This window comes from Helicoverpa armigera, chromosome 21 (genome assembly GCF_030705265.1).
Source record: "Helicoverpa armigera isolate CAAS_96S chromosome 21, ASM3070526v1, whole genome shotgun sequence".
Taxonomy (NCBI): domain Eukaryota; kingdom Metazoa; phylum Arthropoda; class Insecta; order Lepidoptera; family Noctuidae; genus Helicoverpa; species Helicoverpa armigera.
This window is the reverse complement of record NC_087140.1, coordinates 4017752-4035713: the sequence shown is the minus strand read 5'-3', so window position 1 is coordinate 4035713 and position 17962 is coordinate 4017752. Positions and strand designations below refer to the sequence as shown.

Sequence of the window (17962 nt, the reverse complement as noted above, 5' to 3'; positions counted from 1 at the left end):
AGTTCATCGAGTCTTTGGATACTCGATAAATGTCATGGATTTAAAGTAAAGCCTGATTCCATAATTTATCTATAGATATTTACATTAAATGTATTTTATTTTTAGTGTATTGTTCTAAGGACTGAGCTTCTTTTTCAAACGTGAAATGCAAATAAATTATGAAGATGAAGTTAAACGTTAAGTTAGAAGTTAAATTTTAGATAGGTACTGCTATTTTATATGTTAAACTTATTGTGTAGTGTATCAGTGAAGACTTGTAATTGGCTGTATGTTGCAAATGCATGTATTTTTACCTATTGTACTAGCTGTTAGTCTTCCTTTATATAAATAAATACCATTCAGTAGTCCTGATGTACTCAAAGATCTTTAGTTGTGGATCCAGAGTTTATTTAAGTACAGTGAAAGGTTTTTTTATCTGGAATTTCTGACCAGCTTGAATTATTCTACTTGGATAATTACAAGATACTCAGTGTTACCTACATGTATCTTAAAATAAATCAATTCAGATATAATGTTTCAATGGACTAAATCTGGTTCGTAATTCGCCAATGAAAGGGTCAATACCGTAAGTCCTATCGTTACTAATCAGCATTAAGGAAACTCGACCCCTTAAACATAAAATAAAACCTAACCAAACCTAGCCTATTGACCTCATAATCCATTCCAACGATTCGTATCACCATTGTGTCCAAATGGCGGAACGAAAATAGCGCCAAAACAGCCACAAAATGGACGAATAAAGGCCATGAATAGACGAGAGCGAATATTCAAGCACATTATACTAATTAAAGCTACGGACAGTCGTTTGTCAACGTGCGAAATGCAGAATGTGGAACTAGGAAAATGTTGTTTAAACCCTCACTGGAATGACTATGGTTTAGACATCTATTTTGGGAAATTACGTTTTGTCACATGTTGAGAAACTTGTGGTCCCAAAGGTTAAGTTTGGCTTGCTATACGATAAGCCCATAGCCAGTTCAACGACCTTACCCGCTGGGCTTCGTCACCTTATATCAATAATAGCTTTAGAAGTATAAATCCTCATCTTCGTCTTCAAATAGCCATAAATTAAGAAAGAAAAGAAAATAAATAGTTAAGTGTTTCACAAAGTACCCACGTCGTTATCCTTTCTCCTTTCATGAAAAAATTGGTACCCTTTCTACCATACTTACCGACAACCTATTGTTAAAAATAACCTCCCTTAAAAATAAGCACATAAGATTCAAAATTACGTAACATAAATCACGCTGGACAAAATTTACGACCTGTCCAGAATAAAGCCTATCACACACCATAACACACTGGTTATGCCATAAAACTGGGCAATAAACCGTCGAGGGCCAATCAAAATAACCATGATGATGTTCTGAACATTTAAATGAAATCCTTACTCACCATTTTTTTGCAGTGTGAACTGCTTTTTTAACTGCCTGATAGTAGTAAAATGCGATTCATCATCAAATTGATTTATAAACCCCCAACCAAGTTTATCGGCTAGTGAGCCGATAAACTTGGTTGGGGGTTTATAACTTTTAGTGAAAAGTTTGCACTGTGAATTCGGTAAATGCACTGAATCTTGCTTCAGTTCTATTAAAATTGCTTTAACCACTAACTGAATACTGAATGAATACCCCTCCTCTATATAATAACGTCTGAATTTCACCATTTCACCAATCATTACTGAAACTATCACTGAATAGACGGTATTGAAAATCAGATTCCTATGCCTTTTATATTCGTCGCTTTTCAACTGGGAAATCTACCCGCAGTTTAAAAACTATTGGTCAAACGCTTCAATCTAATTTGAGGGGCGGTTTTCACTCGTTCACTCGACGTTCTAGTTCAGTGTGAACTGTGCACTTCGGGACTTGATCACATGGATACGAACTAATGACTGATTAGGTATTTATTATAGGTGTGCTTAAAAGACTGCTAATCAATTCTTACACGCTTACTAGCTAAACGTGTTGTCGTGGTTGCTTCATAGAAACCATTTTTAGATATTAGTGTGTTCGGAATCTGTATAGTTGTGGACTGCAAACTATGTATAATCGATGGATAAATGAAAATGAACGGCTTTTCCTAGGAAAATCATTTTGGAACGGTTACTGGGATAAGAAACTAATGGTCATTTCATCGTCTGTTTTTCCGTTTCCTTCTTCCATTGATCTACGGTATTCAGCCAACATTCCAATACACGGGTGATCAAACGCTTAACCTGATTTGTGAACTACTTCAAACTGCACATTTGGAACATGTGTAGAGGAACTGACGGCTATGCGTTGATTAATGCGGTTACAAAGGACCGTTGACTCACTGCTCATTAATGTAGATTGACGTTACTTCTGCACTAAAGCACATACTAGCGGATTTGGTATTTTGCAATCAAGACCGCATGAAGGTAAGAATCCCGTGCGGAAAAATTGACTGGAAAATTAGGTTGTGCAAGAGCGCTGGAGGGTTGACATTTCCGAGTTTACAGTTCTTGTCAATTAACTTTGCTGCTCTGAAGTTAATCACCAGGTTACCAATATAAATATCAATTTCCAGCAGTATGTTCTCTCGGTTGATAAATAAGTCACTCAGGATAAGATTTTCGTGGCCAAACCCACGCACTAATTGACAAATTTAAGTCAGCAAATATTAATTTAATGATGCAAATTGCTTGTAACATTTATTATTGACCCATATTACATTAGTCTTTGTGGGCGATAAATAAAGTCCCTACAAGTTACTTACTCTTCGAATCAATTATCCTGAGAAATGTTAACCTAAATTAAATTATGTGAAAAGTTAACAATTTATGTTCAAAACGAATGTAAGTTACGCGCCATTTCCAATATTAACACTGACATAAATATTTACCAGCGGTTTACAATGGCTTTAAGGGTAAGTTCCATTTCAAAGCAGTATTTTATGATAACTGTTAAGAGAACCCTTTTGGTTCTTTTAGGTCCATTCAAGAAGGAGGCATGAGGAATGAAACTAAGTAACAAAAATTCTCCGTAGTTCTAAGTAAATGAAAAACGTTTGGCTTTTATTTATTTTTATCAATAAAAATAATCAGCTTAAAAAATTTAGACTTTGGAAATAAATCTTACTTCTGATATAATAATTCCTTCATCACGAAAATATTCCTTTATTAATCGCTACAACAAACAAAATTAAGTAGCCCACCAAATTACCGCAACAAAAAATGAACCAGCATACTTTTGAACACGAGTCCATTAAACCAATGACGGGCAACTTAACTTTTGACGACTCGAAATACTTCGAAAGTTTCAAAATTTTTAAATTTTTGCTTTTTTGAAACTGGTCCTGCCCTTAACACACTCGTTGGGGCCACTGAAATGATTGATGACGGACTCCAAATTGCTCTGGGCCGTCGGCGCCTACAGGCCGAAATTTTGGACCACGCTCTTTACTTGCACTGTGGGGCAAGTTAGAAGAGGAAGGGTAAAGGTTGGTTAGTTAGATTTCATTTTTTACATAGGTATATGTGTTGTAAATATAAGCCTCTATGCCTGTAACACAACAGGACCCCAAAGGTCTATATATACATATTTCATTTTTTTGGAAGGATTAGGTTTTTTTACCATATCTGGCAACACTTTACGACTTCATATATTGATTGTCACTGATTTCTATAAATCCTAGAACATTATTTATTTTTAACAATATTCAAAGCATATTTTTGCAATTTGAAGATCAAGTTTTGAACAGCCTCAACATACTGTGTTCTTTGGAATCCGATCTTAAAGAAGAAAAAACTGAAAGATCTTAATACCTATCTATGTGCTAATAAAGAAAGTGCGGACGCAGATATACCATACCCACGATATGATAAATAGAGAGGTATATACATACATATATAACCTACTCGTATCTATGAAGTTACTGAACACAAAGATGATACATATTTCCTTCATGCTCTCCGACAATTCTAACCCTCTCCTACCTTACGCCATCCAGGCACTCATGTCCGACACGCCAGCTCCAATTTACATGCAATCAGCCAATGGTAACAAGATATTGTACCTGTACTATTAGATTATTAAACGCCTTTGCTTTCACAGCACCAGTAACCGTAGGGTTAGATGATCGAGGAAAATAACCCGTTTCGCCGTTGCACAGTTTAAATATACTCTCTTGTAAACAGTTGCGAAGCTACGTACTAACGTGCGTAACAATTTCACTCACACACGCATGTGCTCGATGCACGACATTCAGTACTGACAGCACCGATAGCGCCGGTAAAAGCTCTTCGATGCACATGCGAGTGTGAGTGACATTTTTACAAACGTTAGAAAGTAGCTTTACAACTGTTTAGATGAGAATATATCTAAACTGTGCTTGAAGGCAATTTCCACGACTGACGATTTGAAATTTGAAAATGCTGGAGTGAGATAGAAATGTGGCGAAGGGAGATGGGAGATTTCCCTGATAAGGATGGTGGATATTGATTATGTAATTATGGGTTTTGATAATGAACGGTGATTAAATAAATTAAACCAATCTATCGAAGTCTTGTCTTATGGGTATCGGTATTTCAAGATACGCCTCCAGTTCGTTGTTTGGCGAATACTTGTTTCGTCCTTTGAGAACTTCCACTAATTAATAAGACTGAAAATAAAGCAATTATGTAAACTATTGCATAAGAATGATTTTTTGAATTCTTGATTTCGTCTGAACAATTAGATTAAGATGTTAAGTCTAAATAACGTAGATATGTATATGTAAATGAATTCTCAAAAACAAAAGCTCGACTATTCCGTCTAAACTCCCATTTCCCACATTTAACCGACTAAAGTTTTTAACTAATTCGAAATTTTCTAATCTAAATGCAAATCTTTTAAAAGTGGCGCCACTCGTAAATGACTTTTTTTGTAACTTTTAGGAAAGTTTACACAAAAAGAAATTCTACAAAGAACTCAAAAGGGTACGCGTGGAGTGGTATTAAATCTTTTTGAAAATTGATTTGAAAGTTTTGCCATATTTTTGTTCGATAAGAATTATTTTGTTGCGTTTACTTTTCTTTAATCGAATGTGTAGTAAATAAATGTATGTATTAATATATATTGTCACTAGTGTTTACCTATATATAAAAAAAAAACTGTTTAGAAACATGACACTTAGGTTACTGAAACATTTCTATCTTACGGGTATCATCTCTTAATAAGTAAAAGCAGTCATTACAAAATTACAAATTTATTACACACTTCACATTATTTACATACAGTAACAAAGTTTAAAACTAATTAAAATTAGGAATTTTAATGACGGAGGTGACATTAATCAATAAATTATAATATTAATTAATTTTAGCTTAGAGAGTTTGTTAAGATATTAAAATTAATTCAAAAAGTGGATTCAGACTTTACTTGGCCCCCTTCTTACGTAACTTTTAATAAATAATGTATACTATTTTTATAAAGTTCAAAATAGCCCAATGTTTTTCTCACTGTCTTAAGTCCATCAATTTGAATAACTTCACACCTAACATACTCTCTATATTTCAAGAAGTACACTCAGAGGCAATTATATCTGGCCAGTTTTTTTTATACAGCACTCGAAACATAATAAGGAATACCTACAGGGTGTACGAGGTTCCAAGTTCAACCGTGCGTGAAGTAACTATTGCCATCACGTGCATGCCATCCTATACTTATCTCCAGGGTGCCACCTATCTCAGTGACAAATTACAGCTCAATTGGTTCAAAAATTTTAGTGTTATGTACGTAACGCACTTACAGAGTTACTTTCACGTATACAATATTATAACTTGTAAGTAAGAATGTTAACTGACCCAATATTATTGCAAGCAAGTGTACTAATTAAAATAATTTAACGTTATCTTAGTATAAGAAGATGGTGCCGTCGGAATGGTTTTCAACTTTGATCGTGGGCGGCGGCGGGTCCCTTTCCAAGAGGTAGGCGCGCACTTGAATCAGTACCACGTTGGCTACTGAACATAACAGGGCTACCAGTAACAACCTGGAAGTAAAAAATATGGATAATTAATTATTGTGAGTTAATGTTTACATCAAATAACTTTACATTTCTGAGGGTAACCCTTTAACTCCTTACGCATTTGTTCATAGATAATATTAGAAGTTATGCTTGTCCGAAGTTAGTTACTTCGGACGGACTGACTTCACAATATTAAAAAAATAGGGACGTTATACGAATAATTTATTTGACGAGAACTGTAACGGTAAGGTAAAAAATATATGTATAGTAGAGGCATATGTTAGAGTGGAATCATTTTGTTTTAAAAGGAAACAACTAAGTTAACCTCAAATAAGGGGTTAAAACTGGATGTAGCCGGCAAAGCCTGGGGACTTCGGGCTTTAGCCGTATCATATACATACACTGAAAAAGTATAAATATTTTTATTTCACTTTGGCCCTCATGCTTCCTACTTAAAGTAATAAATAAACTTACCAATAAGAGAACCCAAGTCCAGAGGCCGCAGTATAAATGCCTAGCGCTACGTATGACAGCGCGAGATGCTCATTCAATCCGGACGATAGCCAATATATGCCGAACATTAGCATCACCAGCACGCCCACGAAAATGGTCCCTAAGTTTGTGTATAAACATCCTGGAAAGGGATAAGAAAAAATATGTAAGTAGTGAATAATTTCTCCAACTGTACAGATAATTCTAGAAATGGCAGTTGAAGTTTAAAACTATAGGCGGATTCACGCATTTTCATCTTAGAAAAAATCTTGTTAGCTGTGCTACTATATTATGGGTAAAATTTTGACTGTTTCCTGTGTTAGGTAAGACTAAGCGAGTCAGCCGTTTTGAAAATGTTACAACGAACAGTCTCAGTCAGTATCTGCATAAGATAAACAGGTCAAACAAACAAATTCGTTGAAGCCAACCCGGACTGCGATATATTTGAAGATAAATTTGTCCATATAATGAGAGTATGCCTAAAGTTTTGTGAAAACAATTTCTAATTTTATTATTCGTTACTAACGTGTTTTTTTACTTTATTTTCATTTTATTTTATTTTTTAATATTATTTTATACTTTAGTTAACTGTATTTTTTAGTTCTTTTTTTTTTCATTTTAAATTTAAGTTTACGATTTATGTAATTGGCTGCTAAAGCCGTGTAAGTCGAATAAATAAATAAATAAAAAATAAGGTCTTCATCATGTACAACATGACATACATCTAGCTAGTAAAAATCAAGACAACAAATCATAATATGCCAATTTCTTACCAGGTAATCCAAATATAGGTTCAGTGGGGTTTCTGGTGGCGTTGAGGATGGCCAGACCAGCAGCCACGACAGCTAGCACCAGTTGTATGATGAGCAGAGCGATCAGCGCCACGTAGAGGCCGAATGTAATCACCGGGGCACGTGACACTGGAATATCGAGAGAACAATATTATTAATAGGTCGTAGTAGGAGGTAAAGAATCAACCTCTCAAGTGCGTGGGTTCGATTCCAGATCAGACAAGTACCAATGCAACTTTTGTAAGTTTGTATGTATTTTCTAAGTATACCTAACTTGGACACCAATGACTGTGTTTCAGATGGCACGTTAAACTGTAGGTGCCGGCTGTCATTGAACATCATTGGCGTAACTTTGTCATTACGGGAAGTCAGAAGCCAGTAAGTCTGACACCAATCTAACCAAGCCTACCCCAACATAGTTGGGACAAGGCTCGGGAGATGATGGTTATCTATGGTAGGCTAGGGATGTATGGTAGGGTATGGGAGGATGATGGTAGATCGGAAAAGTTAAGCAACGTTTGGATTTGTCGGTCCGTAGATAGGTTACTATCTAATATGACAAGTTTCTTCGTGTTTTTGGAGGGCAAAATAAATTGGTGATTCGTAGCTGTCATTTGTCTAACAGCAGTAATTTCAGGTGGTCTGAAGCCTGAAAGTCTGACAGTCATTCTCAATAACAACCCGAAGTAATGATCTGCTTTAGGCCTCTTTTTAAAACTGACCAATGGCAGTGAGTTGGAAATAATTCCAAATACACGTCACATCACGGATATTCCCATGCAAGAAAGCTAGCAAAATATAAATAAACATTATGTATACGCACACGGATTCGTAGTATCGAATTCGGTTGTGGCCAGGCAATCGGCAGTCGGTCTGAAGCCTCGAGCTAGGGCCCGCACCTGCAAACATGTTAAATATTAAATGAACTTTTTTAACGAGAAATAAGTGCTTTTAAAAATAATTATAAACCTGAGATTCAAGTTGATGTTGATTTCTGACACTTACTCAAATATTAGACACTTAACTACTTTTACCTACGGGTTTTATCGCGGTTATATTAATATGATTTAATCACGAGTTTTTGGATCCAGTTTTATATGCCCATTTTTCTATATTTTGTTAGCAAAAATATCTTACCTCTGTTAATCTGGCTTCTGGATCAGTCTTGCAACTAACAGCGCAGGCATTGAGTTCGGGCGCACATGTCACTGCAAGGAGAAATAATAATCAATTTTTATATTTTTACTATTAACCAAAAAAAAACTAATCAGCTAATTATCCGTGGGAGGATTTTTTCTGGAACAACTAGACCTAAAATATTCGACACAGCAAGTTTCAGCGTACTTGACATTAAAAACTCATTATTAGTCGAAAACGTAGGTAGATCTGAAGCACAATAAAATCTATTGTCTTATATAGATATTCTTTGTCCTACGAGAGTTTAAAATAGAGAAATCATAGCGAAAGCTTTTTAGAGTAATTTAGAGACTTTAATATAGGCTTCAATAATCCATCTCATAATTCATCTTTACTAATACTATAAATATGAAAGTAGCTCTGCCTGTCTATTTATCTGTGAGGCTTTAACAGGATTTAAATAACATCTGGTACAAACGATAGTCTAGAACACTTCTTACCCAGTTACGGAAAGTGGCCGTTGATTTGTTATTAGGTAAATAGGAGTGTTTTTATGCATGGATACGCGCACGATAGAAGGAAAACTTAAGACCTTGGACATTATTCTTCGTTTATCTTTACTTCACTTCTTTACTCCTTTACAGTAATCGAAGAAAAGCCTACATACAGAAACTGGTATAGGTACTTCTTAAACAAAGTTACTTTTTTATAAAACAACAGCCATACAACTATAAGGGCTGATTTTTCAATCATCAGTTAACTTCTATCTGAGGAATAAATATGGCGGTTTGACATATTTTCCATACAAAAGCTGTCAAAACGTTAAAAATACTCCTCAGATAGGAGTTATCTGGCGATTGAAAAATCAGCCCTAAGATGAATATCTTATTCTAAACTTGTCACAAGAAACGTACCTATTGTCTTATAGTTTAATTCCTTCCTATCTGTTGAGCCATTAAACCAACGCAACGGAACGAATTCTAGTGTCAGGTAGACGAAATGACGACAAAAGTTGTATCTACAGGCTTCAAGATGAAACGATATTTCTTTATCAAAGTCAATAGATACGATCAAAAATATATGTACCTACATATTAGGTATCTAGGTATTAATTTCACTTTCGCACAGTTGTATGTCTATAAAATGGTAAACAGAAGTGGTAACTAGGTACATAAAATGCATATAATAATGTAAGTATAATATTGCAGATGTACCTAATATGTTTTAAAATTGATTAAAATAATGAATTATGTGATAATGAATCATGTAAGTATTCAAGTAAAAAAAAGTTCCTTTCGCTTACTTCGTGGCCTAAACATAAACGGACCTGATAAAAGTTATTACCTACCTAGTTAAGCTATTTAACGCGAAAATGTTTTGTTGAGCCAAAGCGAATTTTGATCAAAATGATTTACGTTTAAAATACTGAACTGTTAAAGTTTTGTATAGGTTTTGTCTAACCCTTTCTTAGTTCTATAGGTCCCAGACAAGGCATTGTTGCCCTTTAGATATTAAGGTTCTCAAGAGGTCGGATATATAGATTCTGTGCTTTTGAAATGTTAGATTCTATAGACTATTGAAATGTGTTTCAGTGCTTCGTACCTCGAAAGGAAAATCTTAGAAAATAGGATCACTGTTTTGTCCGCCAGTTGTTAAAAATATATAATCTACTTATATATTTACAGAGGTTTACTCGAGGCCAACTCCCATTTATTAAGTTTATTTTTTTGCAAAATGGCCCCTCACCATTGAATAAAGTATGTACTTACAAAGTGAGCTGATTTACTTTTGAATAACAACGTATTTGGCTGGAAATGGAGCTGTCAACGCGAAAATCGAATTTTTGACAACAGAATGCGATTAAAAACGTATTTTCGAAAATTATTCATCGAAATATACCTACCTACATGTTTGCTTACAGAACCATATCAGTTTTTGCTCGTCAGCATTATTGTCGGCTAATAGGTAAGGCACTTTTTTAACATATACATTTAATTTCGAAATTTAATTTTTTTTTAAATATAAAACAAAATTAGGTACAAATTCGATTCCTAAACAATGCATGGAACCCTCGTCTCCGGGTTTTCATTAAATAACAACACTGTACGCTTACCAAATATTCTGGGTAATGGGGATATATTATTTTCATGAAAGAAAAGTTTTACTGTTGTAACTAAGCAGCAGGTTGAAGCACACATACATAGGTATACAAATAAAAAATAATTAACATACTTACAGCTTTTCTGAAAGGTCATGATAAGGTTCAACGAATTTATATTAAATAGATATATCTACCTACTTAAATGTGACTCTGTGGTACCAACTAGGTAGGTACTTAATGGAAAATTTATGGCCTCTGCCTACTTAAAGTAAAATTTTGCATTCGCCCAAATTCGGGAGGCGTGTCACTAGTTATAATAAAGATTACCAAGAAATAAGCATCGACCTGAACTAATTAAAATATAAATCATTCTGTTATTGCTATCATAAATCTGGTCCGTGAAGAGAAATTCAAAATGTTTTGCGGTTTAATATTAAAAGTGCTAGCGTCGATTTAATAATGTAGTGCTTACATTTCTGGGGCTCGCAGTTTAATTACACTCGGAAGATATTAATTTGGGTAATTTGCGAAATAAGTCATCCAAAATTTTAATTAGGTTAATTTTTGCATAAAAATTAATGATCCTCTGCCTAATTTTTTCCCAACTATGACTATATTGGCGTGGGACTGGGATTCGAGAGGTTTGACAGGCAGTTTGCTTTATGTAGGTACCTCTAAAACACGGTTATTTCGCTACATCCAGTTAGACTGAAAGCCGATCCCAAGAAGAAGGCTAGGCAGATGATGATGATATAAATCAATACTCACTGTACAAGGTGTGAACATCTGGAGTGATGAGAGGCCGTAAGATAATCTCTCCTCTAAAGAGGCCATAGTTGATATCATTGGCGTTTGCTTGGCCCGGTGCTGTGGCTGTGGAAACAACCTGAAACAAGGTAGTCAAAAACAGCTGTCAGATGGAAATCAATCAACAATTTTACTGTATTTAATTTAATTGTGTCATACAAATGTCTCCTCAATCATAAATATTGCCCGTCAGTGCTACATAGCCCCGATCTCAATTCGACCGAGTTTTCCCATAGAAAAACCAATCGGTGCCGTGCCATCTTTCACCAAAAGTGCCTACGAGATCGGCGCTCATACTCGCATGCTGATTCTGTGCTTTTTAAGTTTGTGCTTGAGAATTTTGTTAGGTATGTGATCGAAAGACAAATAATATATAAGGACCTTAGTTATCCCTTTTTGTTGCTTTGTTTCACCCCTGCGCGTTAATTGCAAACTTGAGAGCAAAGATGTGTGCTTGTAGCGTCTCTGATTGGTTAAAAAATTCGCTATGCATCAACTCAAGGTTTCAGTCGAAGGCGAGACGAGAAAAAACAAAACTCTATGACACTATCAATTAAGTAGGTATGCGTTTTTTGGCTATTGGAAATATTGGTAGGTACCTATCTAAATCAACGTTATAAAATTTTGTTTTTCTACATATGAGTTTGGTAAAATTATAATAACTCCATTCTTACAAATTACAAGTACCTACCTAATGATGATGCAATTCACAATCGTTAGCTTAGCTTTTTGCAGGGGAGTTTCTTTTTATCAAGGATATAAAATTATAGTGTCCATAAATGCACAAATATCTATAAAAGATTATGGGCAAATTGACGCCAGATAGTAAACTTTCCCTCGACAATTTGCATATGATTAGTCGTGTACAATCTACACCGATTTATCAATTGAGATCATTATTTGACAATTTGGGTATTTTTTTAATCAAAAATCGTTTTCGCGTGTACCTAACAATACCCAATTACATAAAACATATCTGGACAAGACAGACTACATAGCTTTGAACTAGGCAATGTAAGCAAAATGATGGTTTCTCGATGTTATTCAGTAGCTACAAAAGACCCTGAGATGACCGTCAATCATGTTTATTCAACAATCGCACGAAAGGCTGTACAGATTTAGATAAAGCTTGACACACTTAAAAAATCAACGCTAAGATAGTCTATAACACCGGATATCCAGATTCCCAAGAAAAACATGTCATGATTGCTAGATAAGGGAACTTTAGGTACAGCTAGGTTAATAAAAGTACCATACTTACCCAACTGTCACTAGCTAGTGCCACAACAATCAATAGAACACACAGTAAACTGGACAAAAATGCACCAAAAATATATCCGCGCCGTGTGACCGCCATTTTGACAGTACCGACAATACTAAAAGATTACTTCGCATTATTTCTATCAACAATTATCGCTGATAGTGGATAATCTTCTGATAATAACTGAATATTTTTAATGACTCAGGCTGGTATCCTACGCGTTTGGATAACGCATTTCTAAATTACGTAGATGTCTAGGTATACCTACCTACAATCTTCAACGTGGATATTTTTTTTTTACAATCAAGCTGTTTTGGTAAAGTACCCACTAAGTTTATAGGTACCTACTTTTAGATCTGACGTCTTGGTCGCAAGTGGAAATTGAACGGGATCTCGAGTTCGACACCCGTGTCTAGAGGATAATGGGACCCACACCAACTAGGTAGGTAGGTACTACTGACTACCTACTATCGTATCTAAGTACCTAGTTTTAAGTTATTAAGTCGTACTGTAGGTATTAAGGTGCTTTACTTTGTAACCCTTACTTACTCTAGTCGTGGCATGTGCGGTCGGCGGTTGCAGTCCACAGCTAGTATTCAAAACCTACCTTTACCATAGGGTAACAGATCACCAAGATATCCGAGTTGAAGTTATCAGATATGCAGTTGCTCCATGTAAAACACTGGTACTCCGCTGCATCCGATTAGACTGAACGCCGTCCCCTGACCCCAATATAGTTGGAAAAAAGGTAAGCAGCCATTCGTTCAGTCTATATTTACCTTAGGAATAATTGTTTACCACTATTGCCTTTCTTGTTACGCATAATGAAATCACTTATTTCTACATAATTAGGTATATCTAATGAGTGTCACAGGAACAAACAAAATAACTACAAACAGTAGACATGTGTATTTTAATTCCGACTATTTACCTAACACCTTTATGTTAGGTATTCATTCGTTATTTATTCATTATGTTTTATCAAAATCCGTTTGGTAGTTTTTGCGTCAAATGGTAACAAACATTTAGTTTTACGTTTGTACTTAATATAAAAATTTGTTTTATTCATCCGTTTCGTTATCTAACAAAATTGAGTCATAATTAAAATACTCACTGCTTATTTATTTCTTTATACTAAAATTTAACAATGGATTGATTGAAGATCATATTATCTTATCTGTATCTATACTTACTTAGGTATGTATAGAATCACAACTATTGATAAACTGTGATTTAGTTTAGATATTAGTTTGTTGTGTTTTTAACTAACTTACCATGATAATACTAATGGTTCATTTATCTGATTTAGCTGGAAATTTGTTATTTTCATTTCAGCGGAATAGTTCAAAGAAAAATCCAAAACAACACAACACATTTCAGTTAGTTCAATTTGTATTATTAACTAAAAAAAAAATTCAATTATGCGTACAAGGCAAGATGTACAAATAAAACACATATTTCTCAACAGAACACATTTAATGACAGAAAGATAATACAAAACAAATATCAACTGAGAAAAAAATAAACATAGACAATCATTTCCAGAACTTTCTTAAAACAAAAACTCAAATCGCCTTCATACCATACAAAACCACCATTTTGACGTTTCTAATACTAGTCCTACGAGTATGCGAAATTACTCTTAAACTTAAATGCCATAAGGATCAAAATCCTGTAAATAATTATTTAGTTGGCTTTCTGGAAGTATTGCTTGCTTCCCTGAGGATTGGGGATAATTGTGGCAGAATTCGTTTCTGGGTTCCAATTGGCTGGGCACACTGAAAAAAAAACAAGTAAATTCATAATTGTTATCCGAATATCCGAAAACCAATTTAAATTAAATTTGGTTTCTATAATATAATATATGCCTAATTATGGTTTAACCGGGTGCGGGAAATTGTTCCCTATGGACGCGAGTGAAACCACGGTAAGTGACAGCTAGGCATCTCAAAAATGGAGAGAGACAAGAAAAAATATGGAATGGCTATTTGACAAGAAAAATAGGTACAAGAAAAAGTTTTATATGTACTAAGCTAACATTGATATCTAAGATACAATAATATCTGAAAACTGAAAATGCTACATTCATACTTGCCTGGTTTTGAACCAGTTTATATGTATTTTGAGCCGATAGAGACTGGCTTTAATGTGTTAAAATTCTTCGAGATATTTATCTGAATAACCTGTAATATTAAAAACTAGCTGTTTCACCCGCGTCCCAGCTAAACTAATTCTCGTACCGGGATTAAACTAGTATATTATTATGATTCAACTTATATCGCGGAAACTCGTTCACGCATACGACATTAGGGCTTTTATTTCAAAACTCACTATCGCATTTACAGCATTTGTAACAGAGTCATACGTGAGCTACATAAATTCGAGGGCGAAGCGACGCGAAATCAAGAAATAGTAGATTTTTTTGAAGCGGAGATGCCAGAATGCTGTATCTTCTAGGTCAAATACGTACTGGTAGCATGACCAAAACTACCAGCTACGAGTGAACTAACGAAGCGTTCGGGTTCTATGACATCTATCAAAATTATTTGATATTACATACAAAAAATGGGCGCGAAGCTAGTAACGTTCCTCGTCCCAAACACCTTCATTTTGGCGAGGCTACTTTCATATGAGATTTTGCGTTATGACATCTCCCCAAGTAATTTTGTTCTCTATACTTTTTACATACCTTCACCGTGTTTGTCAGCAAACTGGAAGGCTTTCACAAGCCTTAGGGTTTCGTCAACTGATCTGCCGACGGGCAGGTCATTGACCGACATGTGCTTTAGAACACCGTTCCTATCGATGACAAATAGGCCTGAAAAATCAAACACAAATGTTTAAATAGACTAAATTAATGACTTAGAAATTGATCTCCGAAGATTTTTTTTTTTTAAATGTCACTATGTTGTATATGTTGTATGTATGTAAGTCGTGGTGGCCTAGTGGGTAAAGGACCAACCTCTTGAGTATGAGGGCGCGGGTTCGATCCCAGGTCAGGCAAGTACCAATGCAACTTTTCTAAGTTTGTATGTACTTTCTAAGTATATCTTAGACACCATTGGCTGTGTTTCGGATGGCACGTTAAACTGTAGGTCCCGGCTGTCATTGAACATCCTTGACAGTCGTTACGGGTAGTCAGAAGCCAGTAACTCTGACACCAGTCTAACCAAGGGGTATCGGGTTGCCCGGGTAACTGGGTTGAGGAGGTCAGATAGGCAGTCGCTTCTTGTAAAGCACTGGTACTCAGCTGAATCCGGTTAGACTGGAAGCCGACCCCAACTTGATTGGGAAAAGGCTCGGAGGACGGAGGACGGAAATGTCACTATGTTTTGATATTAAAGTCTCTTATGTGGTCTATGGGACTTTATAAACACAGTTTTGAACGGTTTTAGCCGCGTCTATGGGAAACGTTTTCCCTTATCAAAAATATTAGCCAGGTAACTGGAATGAGGAGGTCTGATAGGCTGTCGGTCCTTGTAAAGCACTGGTACTCACCGGCATCCGATTAGACTGGAAGTCGACCCCAACATAGTTGGTAAAAGGCTAAGCAGACGAGTTTACATAAAATAATTAGAGATATAAAATGATTACCTCGTAGCGCAAAACCGGCGTCCAGAAGAACATTGTAGTCTCGTGAAATTGTTTTCTGGTAGTCAGAAAGGAGAGGGATTTCTATCTTGCCAAGACCACCATCCTGTAATACAGAAATTATGTCGTGTTTTAGTAATATACCCATTTAAAAAAGTAAAAAAACAGTAAACATTTTATGAAAAGGAGTGCAGATACCTTATTTTAGTATTATTTCTAACTAACAAACATTTAAATAATTAGGTACATAGCTTTGGCAGTCATTATGGATAGTCAGAAGCTAGTAAGTCTGACAACCAGTCCAACCAAGGTATTAGGTTGTCAAGGTAACCGGTTTGTGGAGGTCAGATAGGCAGTCGCTCCTTATAAAGCACTAGTACTCAGTGGTGTCCGGTTGGACTGGTAGCCTATCCCAACTTAGTTGGGAAAAGGCTCAGAAGATGGTATTTCAATCCAACATACCTTCCTAGGAGTGTTGGTCCATGCAAGATGGCTGAATTCAGAGTCGGTAGAAACACCAATGACTTGGCAGTCAATGCTCTCAAACTCTTTAGCTCTGTCACTGAATGCAATCAGCTCGGTGGGGCAGACAAATGTGCTGGAAAAAGTCAAAATCCATTATTTTCCAAAACTGTTACATACAATAAGTTTCATTATAGACCCCAAACTAGGATATGAGGAATTAATATGTTAGTAAACTATTCTTGTGTATTATTTATTCATATTGTAAATCTCTTAACATTGTTGCGAAAGAGCTTATACATGCCTATCTAATAAAAAATAATAATTTGAAAGGTGGATAATTAAATATTTTCTTAGTAGTTTAAAATGATTCTATGGCCTACCACTTTTTACAGATATTTTTTTTAAAACAACAGTATTTTTTTGTTTATTTTCAACTTATAAAACCAAATACTTACAAATCTAATGGATAGAACAGCAGTACAACATATTTTCCATTGTAGTCTGATAGTTTCAGCCTGTTGAATTCACCATTGACTACTGCGGTTGCTTCGAAGTGAGGTGCAGGTTGCTGAACCTTTGGTACAAATGCAGCACTGGCTGGAAATAATATTAAGAGATTAATATTTGATAGAACCAACCTCTCAATCATGAATGTGGGTTCAATTCCATGTCAAGCACAGCACGTACCAATGCAACTTTTATAAGCTCTTATGTACTGTCCAAGTATATAGTACCTGGTAACAGTTTGGTTATAGTTATAGTTAAATAGTGCAACTCACTCTTTGGGTCTTGCAATACTTACCACAAATTATTGTTAGACCAAGAATATACATACATTTTAACATGTTTAAACTTGGAATAACTTTATTACATGTTATTAATAAAGGGGATTATAAACTAAAGAATGTAAAATTAGTTTATAATCCAATTCCAAAAATTTAGTTGAAATAAGAAGTTATCGCTATTTTATAGGTTATGTAACAAACCAATTACAAAAACAAAAAAAAAACTTACTAGTAGAAAAGTTCAAGACCTTCGCCGAAGATATGGCTGGGGCAAAGACCTTTGGAATTAGAAAAAAAAATATGTTAGAGGTCATCATTAGACAGCTTTTTCTGGATACTTTTATCATCATTAGAACTTACCCTGCGAGCCAAAGTTTTTACTAGGAACGACATGTTTTACTGGTACAGAAATCAAATTCAGGGAAATACTAGATTTTCTATATCTAAAACCAGTGATAATATTCTAGTATTTTCTTTTCTTTCCGGTCAAATCGGAATCGTATTGCTTTTGTCAAATGAATGAATTAGATTGGAAATGACAGTGACATAACGTTGTCTGTCA

At 35.2% G+C, this 17962-nt stretch overlaps 2 protein-coding genes across 2 annotated transcripts; both read right to left on the bottom strand.

Moving 5' to 3' along the window:
• Nucleotides 1-5192: 5192 nt before the first annotated feature.
• Nucleotides 5193-12708, bottom strand: LOC110374290 (uncharacterized). The gene is made up of 7 exons (XM_064040238.1): nt 12560-12708; nt 11260-11377; nt 8391-8461; nt 8077-8152; nt 7236-7382; nt 6445-6604; nt 5193-5994 (listed from the first exon to the last, which is right to left on the bottom strand). Exons 1-7 carry the CDS (start codon nt 12653-12655, stop codon nt 5856-5858), a joined length of 807 nt encoding a protein of 268 aa, XP_063896308.1. The 5' UTR covers nt 12656-12708; the 3' UTR covers nt 5193-5855.
• A 1308-nt stretch (nt 12709-14016) lies between these two features.
• Nucleotides 14017-17936, bottom strand: LOC110374288 (peroxiredoxin-2). Its single transcript, XM_049849362.2, has 7 exons — nt 17761-17936; nt 17630-17678; nt 17071-17212; nt 16613-16748; nt 16154-16256; nt 15249-15377; nt 14017-14337 (listed from the first exon to the last, which is right to left on the bottom strand). Exons 1-7 carry the CDS (start codon nt 17791-17793, stop codon nt 14246-14248), a joined length of 684 nt encoding a protein of 227 aa, XP_049705319.1. The 5' UTR covers nt 17794-17936; the 3' UTR covers nt 14017-14245.
• Between the last annotated feature and the right edge of the window lie 26 nt (nt 17937-17962).

Coding starts and splice junctions, on each gene's coding strand:
- LOC110374290 (XM_064040238.1), bottom strand. CDS start 12,655: ATGGCGGTCACACGGCGCGGATATATTTTTGGTGCATTTTTGTCCAGT. Junction 8,462..11,259: donor AGATGTTCACACCTTGTACA/GTGAGTATTGAT, acceptor TTCTCCTTGCAG/TGACATGTGCGCCCGAACTC. Junction 6,605..7,235: donor ACCTATATTTGGATTACCTG/GTAAGAAATTGG, acceptor ATCCCTTTCCAG/GATGTTTATACACAAACTTA.
- LOC110374288 (XM_049849362.2), bottom strand. CDS start 17,793: ATGTCGTTCCTAGTAAAAACTTTGGCTCGCAGG. Junction 15,378..16,153: donor CGCCGGTTTTGCGCTACGAG/GTAATCATTTTA, acceptor TTGATTTTTCAG/GCCTATTTGTCATCGATAGG. Junction 14,338..15,248: donor TGCTGACAAACACGGTGAAG/GTATGTAAAAAG, acceptor TTTTTTTTTCAG/TGTGCCCAGCCAATTGGAAC.